The following is a 24869-nucleotide window of genomic DNA, read 5'->3' on the forward strand; positions in this document are numbered from 1 at the left end:
TTTCCTGTAATCTCCATCAGTCACAGTCAGAATGGCAGGTTTAAGGAATTACAGCAAATGTGGTCTAGACTAGGGTGGTCAAACTGGCAGCCTGCGGGCCAGATGGGTCACACGCAGGCCACACCCACCGTGGCTCTGCAAAGGCAAAAAACGTCACAATATGTCATGATACATCACGTAACGCGACTTGACACCTGTGGTCTAGACTGACTAGAGGAAATCAGATTATATACCATTTATGATGAGTTATTTATGTTTGAGGCAGTTTTGGATACCACATCGGGGAGAAGCAACACATAATTTGTTAAAATAAATGTATATTTTTATTCATATTTAGGATTGCTTGAATAGTATGCATTTTAAAAATGATTCCTAACATATGTAAATATATATAGATAGGTAAAATTTTCAGTGTTCAATTAAACTGAGTAATGACATCTGTGAAAACCTATGGCTAACAGCAAAAATAGTGTATTTTAAAAGTTTTTGGAAAATTAATATTTAGATAGATTTTATTTTTATGAAATAATACCTATTTTTGGAAGGAATGTGCTAGCTCCTCCTTCCTAGGTCTGAGAGAGTGACTGATCCAGTCACTCAAGCAGGTTGTGTGTCAAGCATAACATAGGTGTCATATAGGTATTCTTTAAGGAAGCCCAGAGACTTTTAATTTGTGTTATAGAAATTTATAAATAATTAAAATGTCAGTGAAAACATTATTTCATCATAAAATGATCTTATTTATATAAATAGCAACATTGCTCAGGTTTCTGCTTTTATTTTTCTTCATCTTGATAGATTCTTCCCTTTCCCCTGGACTTTATGTATTAAACTCTTAAGGAACATATAGCAAAAGTAAGTCATCCTTTTCATCTTTCAGAACACTGATATTTTTGGAAGGTATATACCTGATTTAAAACAATTCTATCCACCATCCATTAACGTAGCTATTGATTTTCCCCATGAAATCTTGTTTTATTTCCTCTCCCCCACCCCTCACCCTGCCAACTGAGACTAGTGGTATGAAAACTGTTTTCTCTTAAACAGTATCATTTCATTTCCTGTTTAATTTTAGTTCTGAAAGTAATATACAACCTCTGGGTGTATGTATATGTATATCTGGGAAATGTTTTTATTTTGTTCTCAGATTTCAACAAATCTGCTCATCATTGCAATATGGTGCTATCCTCAAGCACACCAAGCTGAAAACATCTCCATCCTTCTTTTCTTCCCTAAAATATAAAAAGCTGCAGCTAGAAGGGATGACTGTTAGTATCATGCCTTTGGATAGTCAATTTCAATTATTTGCCTTTTCAGCAACATATTACGTTTTATGAATGCTTAAAAGTACATTGGCATCTCTAATCAAACTTTTTCTCCACTGACTTATCTGATATAGAGATCTGTTTTTTCTTCCTGCTGTTTAACATCTACCCCAAGCCACTGAGTGATACTTTCTGTAGGCAATGTGTGAGGTAATATAGCTCTTGACTGAATAGGAAGTGTGGTGCCCCAATACCCAAAGGTTAATGAGGAAAAATACTGAATGTTAGTGAGAGAAAGTGGCTGTGGATTTGAAGGCACCTAAATCCAAGTTCAATTTTATTTTTAAGTATGAACAAGGAAAGTTATGTTGCCTGAAACAGAGCTGACTCATAATTTGGACCCTCCTAGATTCATGGCTGTACTTGGAACAGCAAGTAGAGGCAATGGATAGAGAGAGCTTTGCACAGTTATAGCAGCTGTGGCAATATACACATGTTTTTGTCATCTCATGGCTGGACTGCTATAATTTGCTTTATCTGGGGCTGGCCTTGAAGATCACCCAGTTGGTGCAATGTATTAAGGGTATACCTAGATTTGCCCATGTAAACAACCACTGTGGGAGCTTAATTGACTGCCAGGCACAATTAAAGATGTAAATTGTCACATGGTATCAGTCACACTAAGTGGACCAGACTAGAAAATCAACTTTCACAATTGTATTTATTTATATCGGCTATAATAATAACAGTTTGATCATGCTTTTCATCTCCTCCTTATAATCCAGTGAATCAGGGACTCGTTTGCCTCAACTGCTTCCAAATATTACCTTGCTTCCTAAACTTAAAAAAATGTTTAGTACTCTTTACCTATGTAGCAATTTTTGCACATTTTTGCCAAGGTCATCTACAATTTATACATGAATATATTTAAGACTGCCTGCTTTGGCCTAAGTTTACACATTCGTTAGGAGTTAGGACTTGATAAGGGTCACTTCTACCATGTAATTGCAATTACAGAGACTCTGTTATTGAGCTTCTCAGTGATGCTTCTCGGTGTTGAGCTTCTCAGTGTTGCTCACTTGTGAGCCAGCTTTCCCATGATGTCTGAACTGCTTCTTCCTCACTGAGCATTCAAGCAGCTTGGTGGCATGATTTTGCATCAATATTTCTCTTGTTTGATGCAAGTTACTCAGAACCCTTTGAAGAAGAGCAGCATTCAAGCTTGAGCATGTTAGTACATAAATAAATAGATTGACATGCTAATAAAGAAGACGCCAGGCAAGGGTTTTTGGTCAGTCTTATTACTTATTAAGATACCTGTCCTGGTATCTTCTACTTCATTTTACTTCTTTGGGTCGCCTCTAAGTTACAGTTTTTTCAAAGGATACTCAGCTTTGAGCAAGTGTATGTGGGAAAATACAACAATTAAGTATCCTAAATTGTTTTTTAAAGGCTGTAAAGCTGATGGCAGGGGAATTCTGGGAGTTGAAGGCCACATTCATTAAAGTTGCCAAGATTGAGAAACGTTGCTTTAAAAGAAAAAAAAACCCTCTGTTACATTGAGGATCAAGTTTCTAATTTTGGCTACTTTGTGATCCAATTTTGTCAGTTGATGCCGAAGTAGGAGTGAAGCCTTATATGGTTTATTTTAATAATTACATTTAGTGTAGCTAGTCCTTTCTAATAACTATATTTGTTAAATTGTTTTTAAAAAACACGTCTCAACCATTAGTATGGGAAGTTATGATCTTGTTTTGACTGAATAATAAGCACACCAGTCAGTCTATCTGACACATGCACACACACAGTTACTGAAATAACAGAGATTAATAGGAAGGCTGTTACTGTTTCTACTTTTTTACCTGAAGAGTTTACAGTTTTAAATGCTGGATTGAGGTGATTTAGCAGTATTTATAGATGTGCAAACACATGTAAAAGCTTAGTGAAGTCTGGCTTTTTACATTACTTGCTACATTAGAAAATAGCCCATAAGTCACAGCAATAGATATGGCCAAAATTCAATGAATGAAAAGTACAGATTTATTTTAGTGTTCTTTATATAGATTACAATAGATTCATTTCTATTTTTGGCTCAGTCATCCCCTCAGAGAGGAGGTTCGTAGTAGGAGTTTGGGGACTTAAGCAGGGTATCTGACTCTTGATCCTGGCCTATTTCAAATACCATGGACTTGCTGCATTTATCTGTTTCTAATCTGATTAAATATTTTCATTCTTTTTGAATATTAGCATTATAAGTAATAATAAGAAATGCAGCACATCTCTGCATAGATCCTGTGACTTGGCTGCTATTTAAGATTAATTTTTATTTTTAATCGCACTAGATCATTGATGCCAGAGAAGTGTTTTCTAAGTATTTAGAAATCTCAGCTTCCATGCAGATGGAAAATGACTTAATCATCATATTAGAATGAGGAACTAACATGCTCTGAACCCTTAGACTTGTGTTTTTGCAATTTCTTAGTAGTAAAATATTTAGAGTTAACATCTCTAGTTCCTGTATTCTGTATTCACTACATTGATGCACAACTATTGTTTAGTGACAGTGAGAGGAATTTTTCATAATGACCCAGCCACGGTCAGTTTGTAGTGGAGCTTTACATTTTGGAAAGAGTAGAAGTACTGTTTTCCTGTAATTGTATTATTGAATATAATAACTATGCTAGGAAAATATTCCATTGAAATTATTTAGTTAAGTACAGAAAACAGGAAAATTTAGAATATATCATATTGGAAAGCATTAAGGAAAAAAATGATTGAATTATTCCTTACTAATGGGGGGTCCTGAATTTTGATCAGTACAATCAGGGTTTTTTTTTTGTCATAGAACGCCCAGAACGGAGTTCCAGCACCTTTTTTGGATGGAACCTTGTAGGGTAGGCAAGGTGGGTTGTATGATATGTGTGAGTTCTGGCATCTTTTTTTTTTTTTTAAAGCACTGAGTACAATCACATTTTTCTTTTAGTTACAGCAACTTCCATTTTGTCCCAGGCCTCTCTTTGAGAAATTTAGGAAAATGATGTCAGAACAAGTAGTCCTCAATTAACAACAGTAATTGGAATTTCCCTCATTAAAGCAATACTGTCATAAAGTGTAACATCACACCAATTAAGCTACAGAAATTCTGGCACTTCTAGTTGCAGTAGTTAAGCAAATCACTGCAGTTTATTAAGTGAGGACGCCATGTGGTCACCCTTTGTGATCTCTTGCCAGCTTCCTCATTGATTTTTCTTATAGGAAGCCAGCAAAATAGACTGCAAATGGCAATCGCATGATTATAGGAATGCTGTGACTTTTGTAAGTCCAAGGACCCGTTGTAAGAACTGCTCGTTGAGAACCATCTAAATTTGAGCCATGACTGTATGAGTGGTTGTTAAGCCAAAGGACTAACCTGTACCTGATTATGCACTGTAAGTGAGCATTTTACATTTGGCATTTTGATATGTAATAAAAAATAACATAATTGAATTAAATTGATATGTGAGGAAGCATTGTTTAAAGAAGGATTTGTTTTTTAAAAGATACATCAGTACTGTAGTGTCATTAATGTATATTTTTATATATTTTTCTTGAACATTTTGTGAGTTGCCTTGTATAAACAAATTACTTACTTCTTTTATGCTAGACAGATTATCCTATGTTTTCTCTTAAATTTGAAGGTAAAAATACAAAGTTGAGATTCAAACAACCAGTCATTATAAAAGTAGTCCTCAATTTACAATAGTTCATTTAGTGACCGTTCGAACAGCACTGAAAAAAGTAACGTATGACCATTTTTCACACTTATGACTATTGGAGTATCCCTATAGTCACGTGATCAAAATTCAGACTAAATAATAATAAAGTTGGAAGGGACCTTGGAGGTCATCTAGTCCAACCCCCTGCTCAGGCAGGAAACCCTATACCATTTCAGACAAATGGCTGCCCAATCTCTTCTTAAAAATCTCTTGGCAAGTGATTCATATTTAGGACAGTTACAGTGTCCTGGGGTCATGTGATCACCTTTTGCAACCTTCTGACCAGCAAAATCAGTGGGGAAGCCAGATTCATTTAACAACCATATTACTAACTTAATAACTGCAGTGATTCACTTAACAGTTATGGCAAGCAGAGTTGTAAAATGAGAAAACTCACTTAACAAATGTTTCACTTAGGAACAAAAATTGTGGTCGTAAGTTGAGGACTACCTGTAGTTAAAACAGCATGTGTAGATTTCAGGGAGATGACACATTTTTTTGTTTTGTTTGCCTGTTTGCCATCCATCTCGCTGCAAAGCAACTCTTTATATATATTTTAACTCAAGGTGGCAGACATACCTAATACTTCTGCTAATTGCTAATACTCATTGCTCAAAGTTACAAAGGATTGGACTTTCTTATTCCAAGCTGTCAGAAATTGAAATACTTCTGAAATAATTGAAGTGGCTGATTTTGACCTTGAAATGAGCAATGTTATAGGATTGAGAAGTTACGATTTCTTCGGTGTGCTAAATAATTGTATTAAAACTTTATCACAGTGATATTTAAATAGAACCTAATTAACATAAATGATAGAAATTGTATTCCTGTTTCTGCACCAGGTCACATGATGATAGTGGTAATTATTTTTTAAAAAAGATCCCTATTCTGTAGTTCTCATGGCTTTACATGTTGCCAAGTTGAACAAGTTCAATATTTTTGTCAAAATTTATCTTGTGAAAACGATCTCGAGTTCTGTTCATCTACTATAATTTTACCATCAAAACTCCACCATAAAATATGCAAAAATAATTGTAATATGTGCACATCATTCTGAAGAAGGTTTTTTTTGTTGTTGTTATATCATAATGGACTAAAGGGTAGAGTTGTGGTGGATTTTGCATACCATTGAGCTTACATTTGGTTAATTAGTTGTTCCTGTTTTTACCTTTGCTACAACTACATGTAAAGACTGGCTGATATCATTTTAAGAGATTTTATTCCCACAATGCAGTGTAAAGTACGGCTGGTTATAAAAATAGTATTTCCTTTTTTATTTGCCTGCAGTATTTTGTGTCTATTAAATGCAGTATTTTGTGTCTAGTGGCTTTAGAAAGCAATGCCCTGAAAGATCACATCAACGTTTCACTTAGCAGCTACTTTTCTAGGATAAAAAGACTTTCTTAAAAAATAAAAATGCCAAGCTGTTTTTCTGATAGGTTTTCTACTGGTATACTTCATTCTTCAGTTCTTAGTTCTTTCCCCTTATCCTCAGATTTGAGATATTTTCCCATTCTGAATCAGATAAACGTATTCTTACTATATGCTTAAAATGTCTTTGTTCTATTGACAGGTTTGGGTAAAACAAAACGAAAGACAAGTGCTAGAGATGCTTCACCAACTCCTAGTACTGATGCAGAATACCCATCCAATGGTAGCAGTGCTGATAGGATTTATGATCTGAACATCCCTGCATATGTAAAATTTGCCTACGTGGCAGAGAGGGAGGATGAACTATCTCTTGTTAAAGGATCTCGCGTGATTGTTATGGAGAAATGCAGCGATGGCTGGTGGAGAGGGAGCTACAATGGACATATTGGCTGGTTTCCTTCAAACTATGTTGTTGAAGAAGTTGAGGAAGCAACTGCTGATTCACCAAGTTTTCTAAGTTTGAGAAAAGGGGCATCCATGAGTAATGGCCAAGCCATGAAAATTCTTCACATTGTCCAGACATTGTATCCATTCAGTTCTGTCACTGAAGAAGAGCTCAATTTTGAAAAAGGTGAAACTATGGAAGTGATAGAGAAACCAGAAAATGACCCAGAATGGTGGAAATGTAAAAATTCTCGCGGGCAAATTGGTCTCGTTCCGAAAAACTATGTAGTAATCTTAAGTGATGGTCCTACCATTAATACTTCCCACCCTCCTCAGATAAGCTACACAGGGCCTTCTTCTACAGGACGGTTTGCAGGAAAAGAGTGGTATTATGGGAACGTTACTCGACATCAGGCAGAATGTGCTCTGAATGAAAGGGGATCAGAAGGTGACTTCCTTGTCAGAGACAGTGAATCTTCAGTAAGTAGCGATAATTTCAAATGTTATTTATTTGTTTATTTATTTATTTATTCATAAAATGTATTGGCTGCCTATCTTACCACAGGGTAACTGAGCGGCTTACAATCATATAAATTCAAAATGTTAAATTTGATTATGCAGAATATATGAAGTAATAGATTATAGATTTGCCTTGCTATATGAATCAAGTGGAATTCTCCAAAGTGAATATTCATGTGTTGTGTAATACAGTTCTCCTTTCATTAATTGAAAAATAACTTATATAGGATAAAACAGAATATAAGCATGGTGTACCATTGGTTTTAAACGTTTTTCAGGTATATAGTTTTTAACTGGATTTTCTCTTAGCAAATTTAAAATATATCAATGCATAAGCAAATGTTAGTAGGAAAAGTTGTTAGTTTAATAGATTGAATTTTCAAGGTGTGTGGTAATTAATCTATTAATCCTGCGCATATGAACTTTCAAAAGCTGTGTGCTTTCAGATTTTGTGCAAGCTCAGCTCAGCAAAATTTAAGCTAACCTGTTTTTCTTTTGTATCCACTTACATACTTGCTTTTCCTGCTTCTGTTGGCCCCTTTTACCAAAAGGTTTGAAATCTATTTATGTTTGAGAACAATATTCCTGAAATCTAACTGCATAGCATTACAGCTAAAGCAGTGGTTCTCAACCTTTCTAATGCCGCGACCCCATAATACAGTTCCCCATGTTGTGGTGACCCCGAACCACTTATACATCACCAGGTGCCAGGGGCGTGGCCAAAGAAAAGGGGGAAAAAATGGCAGACAGCCTTGTTTGGCGACCCCCGTGAAATGGTCGTTCGACCCCAAATGGGGCCCCGACCCACAGGTTGAGAACCACTGAGCTAAAGAATCCTATACTATTTTAAAGATTGACTTAATTTATTACAGCAGCAGATGTAATTGGATACAGCTGAATAATGTTCAGATCTTTTTACATGGGTTTTCTCTCTTGCCACTTCCTGTGGGTTTCATATTACAGCTTTCTACAGTGTTAACCTCAAGATGGACTTAAGTAATATTGAAAAATTTAGTTTAGACCATTGGTTAAATCTCTACATTTTTTCTTTTTCACGATTTTTAAATGTTTCATGCATTGAACTAGTATTGTTTTGCTACAAAAATTGATTTTTAGATTATACATTATAGAGAGATATATTCTATTTGTTAAGCAGAATTGATTTACAAAGTATATGCAAAGAATTTGTTTTGTTGGTTTTGATTTAAAAATTATGATTGTTTGGAAGGATCACTTCATAATAAATCACAGTTTTATTCAATTCTGTGAATCCAGTACAGCCTTAACTAGGAATAAATAAGTTCTAGTAAACATGGTGGAACAGTTTTGAGTCAGTGGGTGATATATTTAGATACCGTATATTCCGGCGTATAAGACTTTTGAGAGCGATGAAACAGCCTCCGAACTCGGGGGTCGTCTTATACGCCGAGTCATAACGTTTATTTATTTATTTATTATTTCCGGCGTATAAGATGATATTCTAGGCATGCGACTCGGTGTCGATCATCTTATACGCCGGAAATGACGTCATTTCTGGCGTATAAGATGATCGACACCGAGTCGCATGCCTAGAACGTCATCTTATACGCCGGAAATAACGTTATAAACTACGTTTATTTCCGGCGTATAAGATGACTTTCTAGGCATGCGACTCAGTGTCGATCATCTTATACGCCGGAAATAACGTCATTTCCGGCGTATAAGATGATCGACGCCGAGTCGCATGCCTAGAAAGTCGTCTTATATGCGACTCGGCGTCGATCGTCTTGCGACCCAGCGTCGAACTCGGGGGTCGTCTTATACGCCGGGTCGCCTAATACGCCGGCATATACGGTAGCTGTAATTTTGATTAATTAGTACAATAGAAGTAATTTTTTTTTAATTAAGCAATGAACACCATTAATCATTTAGTTGTGCCACAGTCAGTAAAATGATCCACAGTTTGAATGCCATTGAAACTGTGTTTATTTATTTTTAATAAAGATGTAGTAGATCTCTAGAGCTGCACCTGATAAAGTTTTATTGCCTTTCCTTCTGAGGATTGTGCATTATAAGTAGTCCTCATTTAGCGACCACAGTTGGGACTGGCAATTTAATTGCTCAGCAAAATTCTTACTAAGTAAAATTGCAATTGTGCTTATGATCATAAATATAAGGACTGGTTGTAAAGTTAATTTTTTATCACCATCGTAATTGAATGGTTGCTGAATTAATAACGAGTGGTTGCTAAAAGATGATTACCTGTATTTTAAAAGAACAGTTCCAAACGACAGTCAGGGCTGCACTAATGGGTGGCTAAGAAAAAAAATTGGAATGATGGTGCTCTACTGAATTGGTATGAGAAAAAAAATGTTCACTTTTGTGAAATAGGCAATAGCATAATTCTCTTTTTTGTATCATAAGAATGGTAGGTGAACTCTGGTTTAGAGCCATCTGATAAGCCCCAGAAAGCAGGAGCATATTTGTACATCTGATAACAAACAAATGTTGGAGAATATTTTTGCATTATTATACAGATAGTCCTTGACTTATAACAGTTCATTTAGTGATGGTTCAAAGTTACAACAGCACTGAAAAAAGTGAATTATGACCATTTTTCATACTTATGACCATTATAGCATCCTCAGGGTCACGTGATTTATATTCAGGTGCTTGACAACCAACTCACATTTTTGATGGCTGCATTGTGCTGGGGTCATGTGATCACATTTTGCAACCTTCTGACAAGCAAAGTCAATGGGGAAACCAGCTTCACTTATCAATTGTGTTACTAATTTAACAATTTATGATTCAGTCAAAAAATGGGACAAAACTCACATAACAAATTTCTCATTTAGCAACATAAATTTTGGGCTCAGTTGTGGTTGTAAATCCAGCACTACCTGTACTTGATTTCTATCTTAGTCCCTGGATCAGTTCCTTGAAAAATTATGAATAACATAAAATAAACGAGTTCTCTTTGTTAATTCTTTGGCATATTCTTTGAATATGGAATGAGAAGTGCTCATTGAAATGGATAGGGAATTCCAGCCCCATTAGCTGGCTGAAATTGGCATCTCCTTAGAACTGATAATTAGTTATGAGCCAATTTTATCTTATCTTTATCTGAAGTTTGAGCACACAAGGCCAACTTTGATTCCAATACTTGCTTTACAAGAACTTTTGAGTTTCAGAAATAGCACATGGATTATTATATACTCATCATGACTTTTCATTGGCCTTTGCTGACTCATAATGTTCTTTGTACTTTTTAGCTGAAGAGCAACACAAATTTTCCCTTGTGATCTTTTTGAATAAGTTTAGGACAATTCAAGACTCCAATGCCTTTGGGCAAGTAGTGTTATGCACTTTTTAAAAGATGACCTACTGTGCACTTATTTTGTGAATTACCCTAAGTAAAAATCAAATCCAATATTTATAGGTTCAGTTTATGAATTATAAAATTCAAGATATAATATGCTCCATAAGCCTGAACAAACAGAAAGTATAACCATTATCTTCATCAAATAAAATGGAAAAAGCCAAAAGACTTATTTTTTCTGTTTCACATAAATATTCAAATGATATTTTTTTTGACAGGAATAAAGCATTAATTGATGAATTTAATTGTGCCTTACTGAGTGGATTAAGTCAGGAAGCCTTCCTAAATCTGGTATCCTTAACATTCATTGAGATTAAAAAATGCCAGAATTTTCATTCAGCATACTACTAATTTGGTGATATGTATTAGGTAAAACAAAGGAAATTGTTGAGGCTGTTATTTGGGAAAAGTTATGAGGATGACAGCTATGTGCAAAGCAAATAGCAAAATAATTGACTGAAGATTTGTTTCTACATTGCTGTAGCATATAGATAAAGGAGAAGGAGAAGGAGTACAGAATGGGTTATACAGGATCCTTATGAACTTTGATTCCGGCATGATTTTTCCTATCTATCAGAATGTAATAGACACAAGTGGGTTTGTTAGTTGTAATTGATTGTTATAGTTTATCTCCAATATTTTAAGCCCTCCCAAAATACATTACAGTGCATGAGTTCTGTCTAAAATTATATTGGTGATATTATCCTTTTCCCCCTTTTCTTACTTTTAATAAGGTTTTTATTCTTTTCAATGTGTTCCAAAGATGTGTTTTAGTTTTCAGTTAGTAATATTGTGTCTGGGATAAAGCTTATTGGCTATCATGTTCCAAAATATGTGTTATAAACATCTAGAATTAACCCATAGATAGAGCTATGCTTATTTTTAGAAAAGTACGAATTGAAAGATAATTAAGTATTGAAATGGGGGAGGGGAAATAGAATACTGTGTCACTAAGTAGTTATAATTATTTTAATTCTCTATGACAGCAGCCCCCAAACTTTGGGGCACTAGGGACCGGTTCCATGGAGAGAGGTTTTTCCGCAGACCAGAGGGGGCATGGTTTCGCGTGCTGCCTGCATCTGTGGATGGGGCTTTGCTTGTTTGCGTGGTCCGGTTTCTGGCATGCTACAGACCGGTGCTGTTCATCAAATGGGGGTTGTGGCCCCCTGCTCTGTGATGATTAGGGGTTAGTACGCTAGGTTTGTTAGGCTTTTTGAAGAAAGTAGGTTTCTTACACAAGAGGATGCTGTAATAATGATACTGTACTAAACAGGATGCTGGAGGCTGGGAGACCTGAGTCAATCCAGCTAATGGTTTGATTAGCTGTGCGTGTTAATTTTGATTAGCTATCAATATATGATGAAACAACTGAGCAAAGAAGAGATAGGATTTGTTTAGGAATGAAAGGCAATATAGGAGGTAGAGTGAAAGGAAGAGTGGAGTAGACATTTCCTAATTTAGTGCCACCCCACCTGTATCACAGCAACAGTAATATTGATAAAAAACAAGCTATTTCCCCAAATTGTATACTTCTTGGAGGTATAAAATACCACAGTGTGTTGTAAAATAACATGTTCATTAACATGATTTTTATCTTCACTGCCTGATTACTGAGGGTGAAGAGGTTTAATTGTTTTCATGTCACCTGATTCAAATAGTCAATTTTCCAGCAAAGCTCCAAAAGTATGAAAACTTGGGAAATGTACTTTGAGATGTAACTATTTGGAATAGAATTAAAGATTGAAGCCTATAAAACATTTCTTTTTACATTCTTTCCAGATTTTTTTTATTGTTGACCCTTTACACAGGCTGGCTTTGTATTTGTCATGGTGACTGACACTGATGAGCTGTGCATTAGAGTTCGACCCATAGCAAGTAACTAGTTCAGATGTCCCCTTAAAGTAGCCATCACGATTGCATGCAGTTCCACTAGTGTTAAGCCTGGGAAAGATTGCTTGCAAACCATCCAGCTGTAGCAACTCTGTCCAGTGGGAAAAGTTGCAGAAATATCTGCCAAGAGCTGAAAACCCAAAAGGCAAACAAATGCAAACTATAAAAATAAACACTCTTGAAATGAGTTCAACGGAAGACAGCAGGGAATAGTTTGAAACTGAATTTAACCTCCACACACTGTAGTGTGCACTGTAACATGCCAAGATGAAGTCTTAAGTTTTTATTAATTAAATAGTCACAACAGGAAGAAGCCAAGAATACATTCAGTGACATATGCATTTTTTTCCAATTTCCTGTTGTTACTTAAAATATTTGCCCATTGTGAGGAGGAAGGTGGGAGCCTAGACCTTACCTTTCATTTCTGCAGAAGGAAGATTGTCAGAGCCTCTTGTTTGGTAATGCTTCTCTTAAAAGAACTAAAGATTTTCCCTTCATCCTCTTCCGCCCTTTTTAAGTATAATGGCACAAAAACAAGGTCTTTGTTATTTGGAGGAAGGAAAAATGATAGACAGATGCATTTGAAATGTAAATGTGAGAGTTTGAGTTGGAAAGCAATTATTAATTTCATTTTTCAGTAGAAATGTCTTTGACAGAAACATTTTTTTACATGTGCTTTGCAACTAATGAGTCTGCGAGAGCTGCATAGGCCTTGTTCAGCCCATTGCTTTGATTTTTCCTTCTCCTGGTAAGCTGTTGCTAGTATAGAAATCAATCTTACCACTCTACTTTGTTTTCCATGGCTGTCATAATGTTCACTTTGTCCATCGAAAATGAATTCTACTTCAAATTTTAAAATAATTGAAATGATTACTTTGAATTAGCAGGATTAGAGCAGTGCACAAAGGAAATAATGTATTTAATCTTCCATCAACATCAGCAAGTTTAGTTTATCTCCCACATTTTTTCCTTACCAATGACTCCTTTATTTCAACAAAAGTTAATATTATAGATATATAAAAACTGTTCCAATAACCAATGATACAGGTTTTCATATCTAGATTCAGTTTCTGTTTCCCAATTCGTAGTTTTCCAATAGTGACATAGTGGTAAAATTTAAATGTTAAGGCATTTTGTTTGTACTCAATGAAATAAACAATCCTTGAACAATCTTGAACATTTGTCTCAGGCATTCTGTTCTGGGTCAGCCTTTTTTTTTTTTTTTGTATCTTTTAAAGCAGCAGTCCCCTTTCTGGGGGAGGGAGAGGGAGAATGCTTTTGCCCAGCCCGATTTCCAAGGGCCGTGGCCCAGTATCAGGCTGCAGACTAGAGGTTGGTGACCCCTGTTTTAAAGTACAACTGCCTTGTACCTTATAGCAAATAGAGTTTAGTATTATAAATTCTTGATTGAGACATATTTTTAAAAAACAATTTAACAAATGTGGTTATTAGAAAGGACTAAATGCAATTATTAAAATAAACCAATTCCTAGTTTGGCATCAACTGACAAAAATTGAATCACAAAGTAGCCAAAATTAGAAACTTGATCTTCAATGCAACAGAGGGGTTTTTTTTTCTTTTAAAACAATGTTTTTCAATCTTGGCAACTTTAATGAATGTGGCCTTCAACTCCCAGAATTCCCCTGCCATCAGCTTTAAAGCCTTTAAAAAACAATTTAGGATACTTAATTGTTGCATTTTCCCATATACACTTGCTCAAAGCTTGGTATCCTTTGAAAAAACTCTGTAACTTAGAGGCAACCCAAAGAAATAAAATGAAGTAGAAGATACCAGGAGAGGTATTTTCAGTAATAAGACTAACTGTAGATGCTGTGACCAAAAACCCTTGTCTGGCATCTTCTTTATTATCATGTCAATCTATTTATTTATGTACTAACATGCTCAAGCTTGCTCTTCTTCAAATGGTTCTGAGTAACTTGCATCAAACAAGAGAAATATCGAAACACAAACATGCCACCAGTCAGGAAGAAGCAGTTCAGATATTATGGGCAAGCTGGCTTACAGGTGGGCAACACTGAGAAAGCTCAATAACAGGGTCTCTGTAATTGCAATTACTTGGTAGAAGGGACCCTTAACAAGTCCTAACTCCCTGTGAATGTGTAAATTCAGGCCAGAACAGGCAGGTAAGTCCTCAAGTTATGAATGTAATGGAGCCTGCCCATTCCATTCATAACTCGAAAACTCATAGGAGTGAATCTCGTACCTCGAACGAGATCACTCCCTTGCTTGCTAAGACACACACGGCTCATTAAATGCACTGAGGTATCTCAGGGTGGGGAAGGCCATGGAAGGTCAAGTGATGGAACAGGCTCCCAAGGCCTTCCTGACCCACTAAGATACCTCATACTTCCCCCTCCCTTCCTGCTGCACCGGACTTGTTTACCTTGGAAAAATCCTCTCTGCTGTGGTTTCTTTTCCTTTGAGGGAGAAGAGAGTTGGCTTGGAAATGCTTTTCGTGCCAACAATGGAAGCTCCTGGTACTATAATATCGCATGAATTCAGAAGAGATCATGGCCCCCAGAAGTTTCCATTCTAAGAGGGAAGTGTTTGCTTCATTTGCTTGCCTATGGGGCAAAGTGTGGAATCAGATTCAGCTGGGCACAGGAACCAATGCCGTCCATGGCCCGGGTGCACTGCTCGCTCGTGTGGGCCAGCCTTTGAGCGTAGGAACTAAGCCTTCAACTGAGTGGGGAGGCATCATGGAGTGAGTCACCTTGCACCTGCGTCCAGCTGCTTGCGGTGGAGGCGACCACTTGAATGGCCGCAATCTCCCCTCTCCAGCCAGCCACCCACCCAGCCCACCCGACCTACTCCATACCTGACTGGATGGTAGATCAAATCCTGATCACATTTCTCCTTGTCGTCCTCCCAACTCAAGCGGCGACAGCGACTTGAGTTTCTCTGCTCCATCCGAAAGGAAGAAATTGGAGGTGCAGAGCAGAATTGCTCTCAAGAGGATGTGAGTATGCGGGTATCTTGCTCTGTGCCTCCATTTCCGTCCACTCAGACAGAGCAGAGAAACACAAGCTGCTAAACACCTTTTATTCTAACGGAGATCTTGGGGAGATGGGGAGCTCCTTCTGTGTGCAAATGCAACTCTTGAAAACGGACCCCTGTTTCTGGGTATGTGAGCTCATGACAGTTCAGGTACCCATTCTCTGCAAAAGATATTACGCATCCAGGAGGTTCCTTGACTCTCCTCTCCCTCAAAGACAGAAATCGTGCAGAGAGGAGACAGATCTTCTCCCTTCGTAGTAAGGGAGGGGGATGCAGTTGTGGGAAGCGGGGGGGGGGAAATAGAGTGAATGTTGCAGAGCCTCTGCAGTCGTTCATAAGGGTGAACAATTGCCCTGGTGCTGCAACATTTGTAATTTTGGGATTTTCTTGAAAACACTAGGGGGTGCTTATCATGTAACTTCAAATGCACGTTAAGTGAACACTTAACTCAGGGATTAGCTGTATATTCATGTGTAAATTGTAGATGACCTTGACAAAAATGTGCAAGAATTGCTACATAGGTAAAGAGTACTAAATATTTTTTAAGTCTGGGAAGCAAGGTAATATTTGGAAGCAGCTGAGGCAAACGAGTCCCTGATTCACTGGATTATAAGGTGGATATGAAAAGCATGATCAGACTATTATTACTATTATAACCAATCTAAATAAAGTACAATTGTGGAGTTGATTTTCTAGTCTGGTCCACTTAGTGTGACTGACACCATATGACAATTTACATCTTTAGTTGTGCCTGACACTCAATTAAGCTCCCACAGTGGTGGTTTATATGGGCAAATTTAGGTATACTTATAATGCATTGCACAACTGGCTGATCTTCAAGGCCAGCCCCAGATAAAGCAAATCATAGCAGTCCAGCCATGAGATGACAAAAGTTCCTGCATAATGTGGCAAATGAGCAATAAGTTTGGTATTGGTAGAAAAATTGGGCAAATAAATTAATTTTAGAAGTAAATGTATTTTTCACAATTAGATAGTCCAAAGTATTGACATAATCAGTTTGCCTGGATAGCATAATGGAAAATTCAATCCATAAAATGAGCTTTATTCAACATAACTTCTAATAAATTTTAGGTCACTATTTTGTTCTTTTTTTTCAACTGAGAACTATATATGGCTTTCTACCTCTGAATAAGCATGCAGAAAAGGAATAAATTCAGAGTAAAAGCAACCAAGTATTTCGGAATATAAACTACTATAGTTACTGACTCTGGGTTAGGTCATAACAAGATTGGTCATCCATCAGATCATTCTAAGCTCTTTAAAATTTCAAAATAGAAAAACATACCGTATATGCCGGCGTACAAGGCGACCCGGTGTATAAGACGACCCCCGTCTTTATCGCCTGGCCGCATTCCTAGAACGTCGTCTTATACGCCGGAAACTACCAGTATTTCCGGCGTATAAGACGACTCGGCGTATAAGACGACCCCCGTCTTTGGCGCCGATTTCAGTGCTCGCGGAAGTCGCCTTATATGCCAGCATTTACGGTACTTCAGTTCTGAAAACCCCTATATCAGTATCATCCCTTCAGTATAAGTATGTGTTTACAAGACTAAAAAGGGAAAACAAAGCTGCACCGTTTTGTATCAATTATAGCTTCTGTACACACTTCACAGATAGCCATGAGAGAACCTGAATTTACCTAATCCTTTAGCAAAGGAACTACTGGCAACTTATAAAGGTAGTCCTTGACTTACAACTGGTTGCTTAGTAACTGTTTGAAGTTATGACAGAAGTTAGGACCAGTGGAGCCTCCATGATCACATGACTGCATTTCGGGCACACATTTACTGCTTTTGCAGCATCCTGTGTTACAATGTTTTTCTAAAAAAAACCAGCATTTACTTCTGGTTTTCAGGAAAATTAGCCCCCTTAATGGCCATGGAAGTTGCTTCAAAAAGGTAGTAAAATCAGGTCAGTCATGTGAGTGACCTGTTTTATGACTGTCAAGACTTACTCCATTATGCTCCCTTATGGGCATAAGTCTCTCGCCCTTTAATTCCAGAGAAGTGGAAACTATAGAACACGTGTTTCTTCATTGCTCCTTTTATGGAGACATCCAATGAAATTTACACCACCTCTGATTGGTCCTGGTCACCTAGATTTGGTGTATGCCCAGATGTACATGCTAATAGGTGATGTTTTAGCTAGTATGTCCATCAGATTTTGATGAGCAAATCTCCCGCTATGCATTCTTTGTAACTATAATTCATTTAAAACTATTGTCATTTTAAATGTTATCATAGATGCTATAATTTTAGTATTTACATTGTAATTTAATATAGGCTATATCATGGATCTCACTTATGGATGTTAGATTGTTTTTCAAATATATTTTAATTCTATCTTAAACTTTATTTTGTTTATTATCTGCATTTGTCTATCACAGTAACTTGAATGAATGAAATAAGATTGTAAGCTGAGGACCTCTTGTATCTAATTTACAAATCAGTCCTTTGTGCTAGTTTGCTATTTAAACATGCAGCCTAGCTCCTGCATTGATCTAGGTCAGCGGTTCTCAACCTGTGGGTCGCGACCCTTTTGGGGGGTTGAACGAGCCTTTCACAGGGGTTGCCTAAGACCATCGGAAAACACATATTTCCGATGGTCTTAGACAGGGGTTGTCAACCGCCTTCTCTCCCTCCCCTCACTCTGCTCCACCTCACTTGTTTGTGGAAAATATGCTGCTTGGCAGCAGTCTGCACGAACTCTACCAAATGTGCCCTGCAGGGGGCGCATGAAGAGCGTAGGCGCAGAGCAAGGCCCCGCCCTCCCCAGAGACTCATTGTGCAGAAACCGGATTGACTTCTTCTCGTGCACGCAGGTCAGCGAAGGGGAGGCCGCCGCAGCACCCAACTCCTGCGCCCGTCAACTGGCGATTCCCGAACTTGCGCTTGTCAGCCGGGAGGTCTGGTGACGGCTGCCAGTCTCCTTTGCCACCCCGCCCATCCTCGTCTCCTTCTCGGCCCGTTCATGTTGAGCCTGCCGGGGCTTGACAGGGAGAGGGGGAGGGAAGGAGGAAGGGACTCCTCCTCCTCTCCTAAGCTTCAAAGCACGATTGGCTTTCCAATGGCGCCACAATCCTCACGAAAGTGGGGGGGAGAAGCAAAGGGGCGAGAAAGCTTGCAGCGGGCTCGAAGGAGCACCTGTCAACGTTGGTGACGAGAAATTCCACACAAACCCAGGGAAGGGGTGGAGAAAAGGAGCCCCCTTTGGGAGGAAACCGCCACCTTCTTCTCCTTGGCTTTGCCCTCTTCTGTTCCTCAGCACCAGGCTGCCAAGCCTCTGCTGGCTGGAACTTCCTTTCCTTCCCTCCCTCTTGGTCTCTTCCTCCTTCCCTCGCTCTCCCATTGTCCCTTCCTTCTTTCCTTCCTTCCTTCCGCCTCCCTCTTTGTACTTCCTTCCTTCCCTTTCCCCCTTGTCCCTTCTTTCCTTTCGCCTCCCTCTTTGTCCCTCCTTCCCTCCCCTTTTCCCCTTGTCCCTTCCATCCTTCCTTCCTTCCCTCTTGTCCAGGATCAGGGCGAGCCTCTACAGCTGATCCGAACTTCTGCAGTTGTAGCTGCTCTCCTTGGCTCCTGCCCAGCAAACTTGCTTGAGCTTTGCTAGAAAACATGCTAATTTAACAGAAGCGCGAATCAGCTGTAGCCCGGCGCTGATCCTGGAGCTTCTGCTAACTTCTGTCTTTCAGTGAAGCTGAGCAAGTGAGCTGGGCAGAGCTCTCCTCTGTCTCTGCCTGTGCACAGGCAGGTTTGCTGGCAGCAAAGCCCCCAGCCACACTGGCAGCCTATCCCCCTCCCCTTGTCCCTTCCTGGGCACGGGAGGGAGGGGAGGAAGGAAGGGACGAAGAGGGAGGGAAGTAAAGAACAATGAGAGAGGGAAGGAAGGAAGGAACAAAGGGAGGGAGGGAAGGAAGGAAGGAAGGAAGGAAGGAAGGAAGGAAGGAAGGAAGGAAGGAACAATGGGAGAGAGGGAGGGAAGGAGGAAGACTAAGGGAGAGGAAGGAAAGGAAGGAAAGAATGAAGGGACAATGGGAAAGAGGGAGGGAAGGAGGAAGACACCAAGGGAGGTGAAGGAAAGGAAGGAAGGAAGGGACAATGGGAGACAGGGAGGAAAGGAGGAAGAGAATAAGAAGGAGGTGAAGGAAAGGAAGGAAGGAAGGAAGGGACAATGAGAGAGAGGGAGGGAAGGAGGAAGAGACTAAGGGAGGGGAAGGAAAGGAAGGAAGGGACAATGGGAGAGGGAGGAAAGGAGGAAGAGACTAAGCAGGAGGTGAAGGGAAGGAAGGAAGGGACAAGGGGAGACAGAGGGAAGGAGGAAGAGACGGAGGGGAAGGAAAGGGAAGGAAGGAAGGAAGGAAGGAAGGAAGGAAGGAAGGAAGGAAGGAAGGGACAATGGGAGAGGGAGGGAAGGAGGAAGAGACTAAGTAGGAGGTGAAGGAAAGGAAGGAAGGAAGGGACAATGGGAGAGAGGGAGGGAAGGAGGAAGAGACTAAGGAAGGGGAAGGAAAGGAAAGAAGGAAGGAAGGAAGAGACAATGGGAGGGTGGGAAGGAGGAAGAGACTAAGAAGGAGGTGAAGGAAAGGAAGGGACAATGAGAGAGGGAGGGAAGGAGGAAGAGACTAAGGGAAGTGAAGGAAAGGAAGAAAAGAAGGAAGGAAAGGAGAAGGGGAAGGAAGGCACCCACCCGAGTCCCATCCCAGAGACCCACAGATTCCCCCCCCCACAGGCACTCTGCAACCTGAGTGATCAGCTGGCCATGCCCCTGGCCATTGATCACGTGACCCTGGGACACTGTGAATGTTGTAAGTATGAATCAGTTGTCAAGCATCCGAATGTAAATCACATGACCCTGGGTATACTGCAACAATCATAAGTGTGAAAAATGATCATAATTCGCTTTTTCAGTGCTGTTGTAACTTCTAACAGTCACTAAGCGAATTGTTATAAATATACTTTCCCATTTTTTCCTCTTTTTTTGGTCAAGTTTTTGATATCCCCCGGCCAACTGGATGGGGGGTTGGGGGTCACCACAACATGAGGAACTGTATTAAAGGGTCGCAGCATTAGGAAGGTTGAGAACCACTGATCTAGGTAAATAGCCAAAAGGAGATTAGTCTTTCACTATACAAAATTGGAAATGAAAAAAATATTTTTGAAGCAAATTATTTTAAAGTGAAACAAGCAAACTATTGTCAGTAGAAAATCACCGCAGTGAGAGGCTGAATGAAACAAGGTGAAGGAAATTCTGTGTGCTCAGGGATCTTTGCTGAGTGATTCCCCCCCCCCTTTTGCAAATAGCAAAAATAAGTTCATTGTTTGAAAACTTAGTTCTTGTATAATGAGCTAAGAATAGCAGAGTTTAAAATATATATTTTAAACCAGTAATGCACATCTTGGGCCATGTTAAATGTTGAATTGTTAAAACTTGTGTTAGGCACTTTTTACAAAAAATAAGAAAGGCCCTCTTGTGGTCATGGAATTTAATGTAAAGCTAGTATAGTGACATTATTTCTGCATTTGAATATTTATGATTATTGAGTGTGCATAGAAGTTTTTTCTCTAGATAGTTGGAGACCTTGGGCTTAAATCAGTAATATTCTGAATAAATTATTTGACTTATATTAATATATGATGTTACTAAGATACTTTCATTGGATTTGCCACTCTGCCATTGATGGTAGTAATACACATTTGAAAATACTTAATCCATAGTGTATGTGGAGACAGAGTACAGATAATTTCTCTTAAAACCGACTTTAAATCCCATGTTGTGCACTGTCTAAACATTTGTCTTTCCTTTCTCTTGCAGCCCAGTGACTTTTCAGTATCTCTAAAGGCTTCAGGGAAGAACAAACATTTCAAGGTGCAGCTGGTGGACAGTGTCTATTGCATTGGGCAGCGTCGATTTAATACTATGGATGAGTTGGTGGAACACTACAAAAAGGCTCCTATCTTCACCAGTGAGCACGGGGAAAAGTTATATCTTGTCAAAGCACTCCAGTGACATTGAAGATGGACTAGGCCTGCTGGGGTCTTTTGTAACTTAAAAGCCTTAGGTCCTCAATCACTTTTATAGAGCAGGGCACTCTGCACCAGACACAACTGTCAGTGAATGGTCTCTTTCTGAGTATTTGCTCTGTTGGTTATATTCTCTGTTCCTCCTTGCTTTTCTCTACCCCCAATTTTGCCTATTAGTCTTTTTAAAAATTAAATTGTTTTGAATCCCCTCAGGTTGAAATTTTCACTTAGGTGCCATTGTAAGCACTCGTTTTATTTCCTGGGCTCTTAACTCTTCTATGTATGTTTATAGAGTTAATCCAGATAAAGGAGGGGTGTTCTCAAGTGAGAAACAGTGTTATCAGACGGCTCCTGATGGCAGAAATCATCATTGAGAGACTGGGCACAGTTGAATGTGCTGAACCTGCAGCTAACTAAGTGAAATAATAGTAGACATAACGGTTGTGGCTGTGAGTTCTGTAGCTGTTCTGCTTACCAAGTAATATATTTCTAAAATTCCTAGTTTCTAGAAGCACTCTTCCCAAACTCTACTACAACTGTTACATAGCTTTTTGGCTCTTTGTGAAGAGTACACTAACTAAAAGCATTTTGTAATAGTTCTTCTTAAACTACTACGGTATGATTGTAGTAAAGAAAACTATTTAGCATATTTTGACATGTAATTTCAACCAAGATGTTTCATTGAAAGTTGATTACTTAGAGAATCATTGAATTGTAATGGTTGAATGTTTTGGTATCTACAACCAGATGTGCCATCCACATAATGCTTTTTCTTCTTGCCCTTCTGCTTGTTTGAATTAAACAGTTATGTATTTAATTCTTAAAGTAATATGTATCTGTAGCCAATTGACACTAATACAGAAGTTTAATAAACATAGCTAATTATGGGTGGGTGGGGCTTCCAGCACATACATACATACATACATAATATATATATATATATATATATTTACATAACAGAAAAAAAATCAGGGTTTACAGAAGGTGGTGTGATTGGTAGTAAGACACACAGAATGTTATATGAAGAAAATGCGTTTCTTTTGTGTTTCTTTTAACCTCCTTATGGTTTTAAATATAGTATTGATGGCACATTCCTGAAAATATTAAAAAAGGACCTTGTTGATCCTGAAAACTTGCATACCTCCCCCATCCTACTTTTTTGATATTGTAATAAAAAGGTATCATGTGAAGATGGAGTATTGCATTTATCCTTGATAATGGCATTGGCAGTGGTATCATTGTCAAATCAATGCAAAGATAGCATTTCCTCTTTACATAAATCTGGACAAATCAAATATTTTATAGTATTCCTTTGTTGAAATAGCATGGATTTCATTAACAGTTAATTTTTAATGAACAATTTTTATTAAAAGATGTTATAAAGATTTTAAAAGCTACAGAAACATAAAAGACGAAATAGGGAAAAAGATTATAATAGGGTAAAAGAAAAAATCAATGGCAAAAACCCCAAGAAAAATATCTGACTTCTGATCATCTTTGCAGCAATTACAGCATCTCCACTCTCACATTACATATCAAAGCTCCCTTCTTCCCATAAACAAACCTTTTTAATCAATCCTGAAATCAGTAGTTCATTTTTGTCCATTTTTGGCAAAGTGTCTATAAAGGGTTTCCAGTGTTTCTAAAAGTAGTTGTAGTCCCTTCCATAATAAAACAAATCAATGTAGCCATCTCTGCAAACACAGCCATCTTCATAATCCATTCTTCCATTATTGGTATTTCTGTGGTCTTCCATCTTTGTGCATATAGTTGCCTCACCTCACTTACCATGGATAAAACCAGTTCTCCATGAGCCTTTTCAGTTGATTGTCTAATAAGTTCTAATAAGAAATGGTCTGGTTCCTAAAATTCTGCATCACTAAATGTATTTGTGTCCAATATATTTTTACTTTTTCACAACTCCACCATGCATGGTAAAATGTCTCTTCATGTTTTTCACATTTCCAAAAATGATTAGAAGTATCTTTACACAGAACCACTGAACTATATTTTTCAAAGATCTTGGAACACTGGGGAACTACTAGAGGACTGGAAAAGAGCTGATGAAGTTCCCACCTTCAGAAAAGGGAAAAAAAATGGATCCAGGAAATTACAGACCTATTAGCCTGACCTCAATACCTCGGAAGATTCTGGGAAAGATAATCAAACAACAAATCAGTGAACACCTAGAGGCAAACAAAATCACTACTAAAAGCCAACATGGGTTTCTCAAAAACAATCATGCCAGACAAACCTTATTGCATTCTTTGACCAAGTGACAAAATTTAGTGGATCAGAGGAATGCTGTGGATATAATTTACTTGGACTTCAGTAAGGCATTTGATAAAGTAGATCACAACCTACTACTCGATAAGATAGAAAAATGTGGGTTAGACAGCATCACCACCAGATGGATTCGTAGCTGGCTGACCGGCTGCACTCAGCGTGTGGTCCTCAGTGGAACTTTGCATCTACATGGAGGGAAGTGTGTAGTGGGGTGCCTGAGAGTTCTGTTCTAGGCCCAGTGCTCTTCAACATCTTCATCAACGATTTGGACGAGGGGATAGATGGGAAACTCATCAAATTTGCGGATGACACCAAGCTGGCAGGAATAGCCAACATTCCAGAAGATAGGCTTAAGATACAGGAGGATCTGGACAGACTTGAACAGTGGGCACTATCTAACAAAATGAAATTCAATGGTGAAAAAAGTAAGGTTCTGCATTTGGGCAAGGGGAACCAAATGTACAGGTATAGTTTAGGGGGTGCCTTACTTAATAGTAGTAACTGTGAGAGAGATCTCGGAGTCCTAGTGGACAATCAGTTAAATATGAGCCAGCAGGTTGCTGCAGCTGCCAAAAAAGCCAACTCGATGCTGGGCTGCATTAATAGAGGGATAGAATCAAGATCACGTGAAGTATTAATACCATTTTACAATGCCTTGGTAAGGCCACACTTGGGATACTGCATCCAGTTTTGGTCACCACAATGTAAAAAAGATGCTGAAACTCTAAAAAGAGTACAGAGAAGAGCAACAAAGATGATTAGGAGACTGGAGACTAAAACACATGAGGAACAGTTGCTGGAATTGGGTATGTCTAGTTTAATGAAGGACGAGGGAGGACATGATAGCCCAATATCTCAGGGGCTGCCACAAAGAAGAGGGAGTCAAACTATTCTCCAAAGCGCCTGAGGGCAGGACAAGAAG

At 38.5% G+C, this 24869-nt stretch overlaps 1 protein-coding gene across 6 annotated transcripts in view; it reads left to right on the forward strand.

The window, feature by feature from the left end:
* NCK2 (NCK adaptor protein 2) overlaps window positions 1–22851 on the forward strand; it is an 88838-nt gene extending 65987 nt beyond the window's left edge. For all 6 annotated transcript variants that reach the window (XM_039327705.1, XM_039327704.1, XM_039327702.1 and 3 more), the window contains 2 exons: window positions 6594–7315; window positions 21453–22851. In XM_039327705.1, the coding sequence (XP_039183639.1) occupies window positions 6594–7315; window positions 21453–21647 (917 nt within the window). In that variant the 3' untranslated portion in view covers window positions 21648–22851. The remainder of the gene's footprint in view (window positions 1–6593; window positions 7316–21452) is intronic.
* Window positions 22852–24869: the final 2018 nt, after the last annotated feature.

The sequence above is a fragment of the Crotalus tigris genome, unplaced genomic scaffold (genome assembly GCF_016545835.1).
Source record: "Crotalus tigris isolate CLP2741 ecotype Arizona unplaced genomic scaffold, ASM1654583v1 scf7180000024366.1712601, whole genome shotgun sequence".
In the NCBI taxonomy this organism is placed as follows: Eukaryota; Metazoa; Chordata; class Lepidosauria; order Squamata; family Viperidae; genus Crotalus; species Crotalus tigris.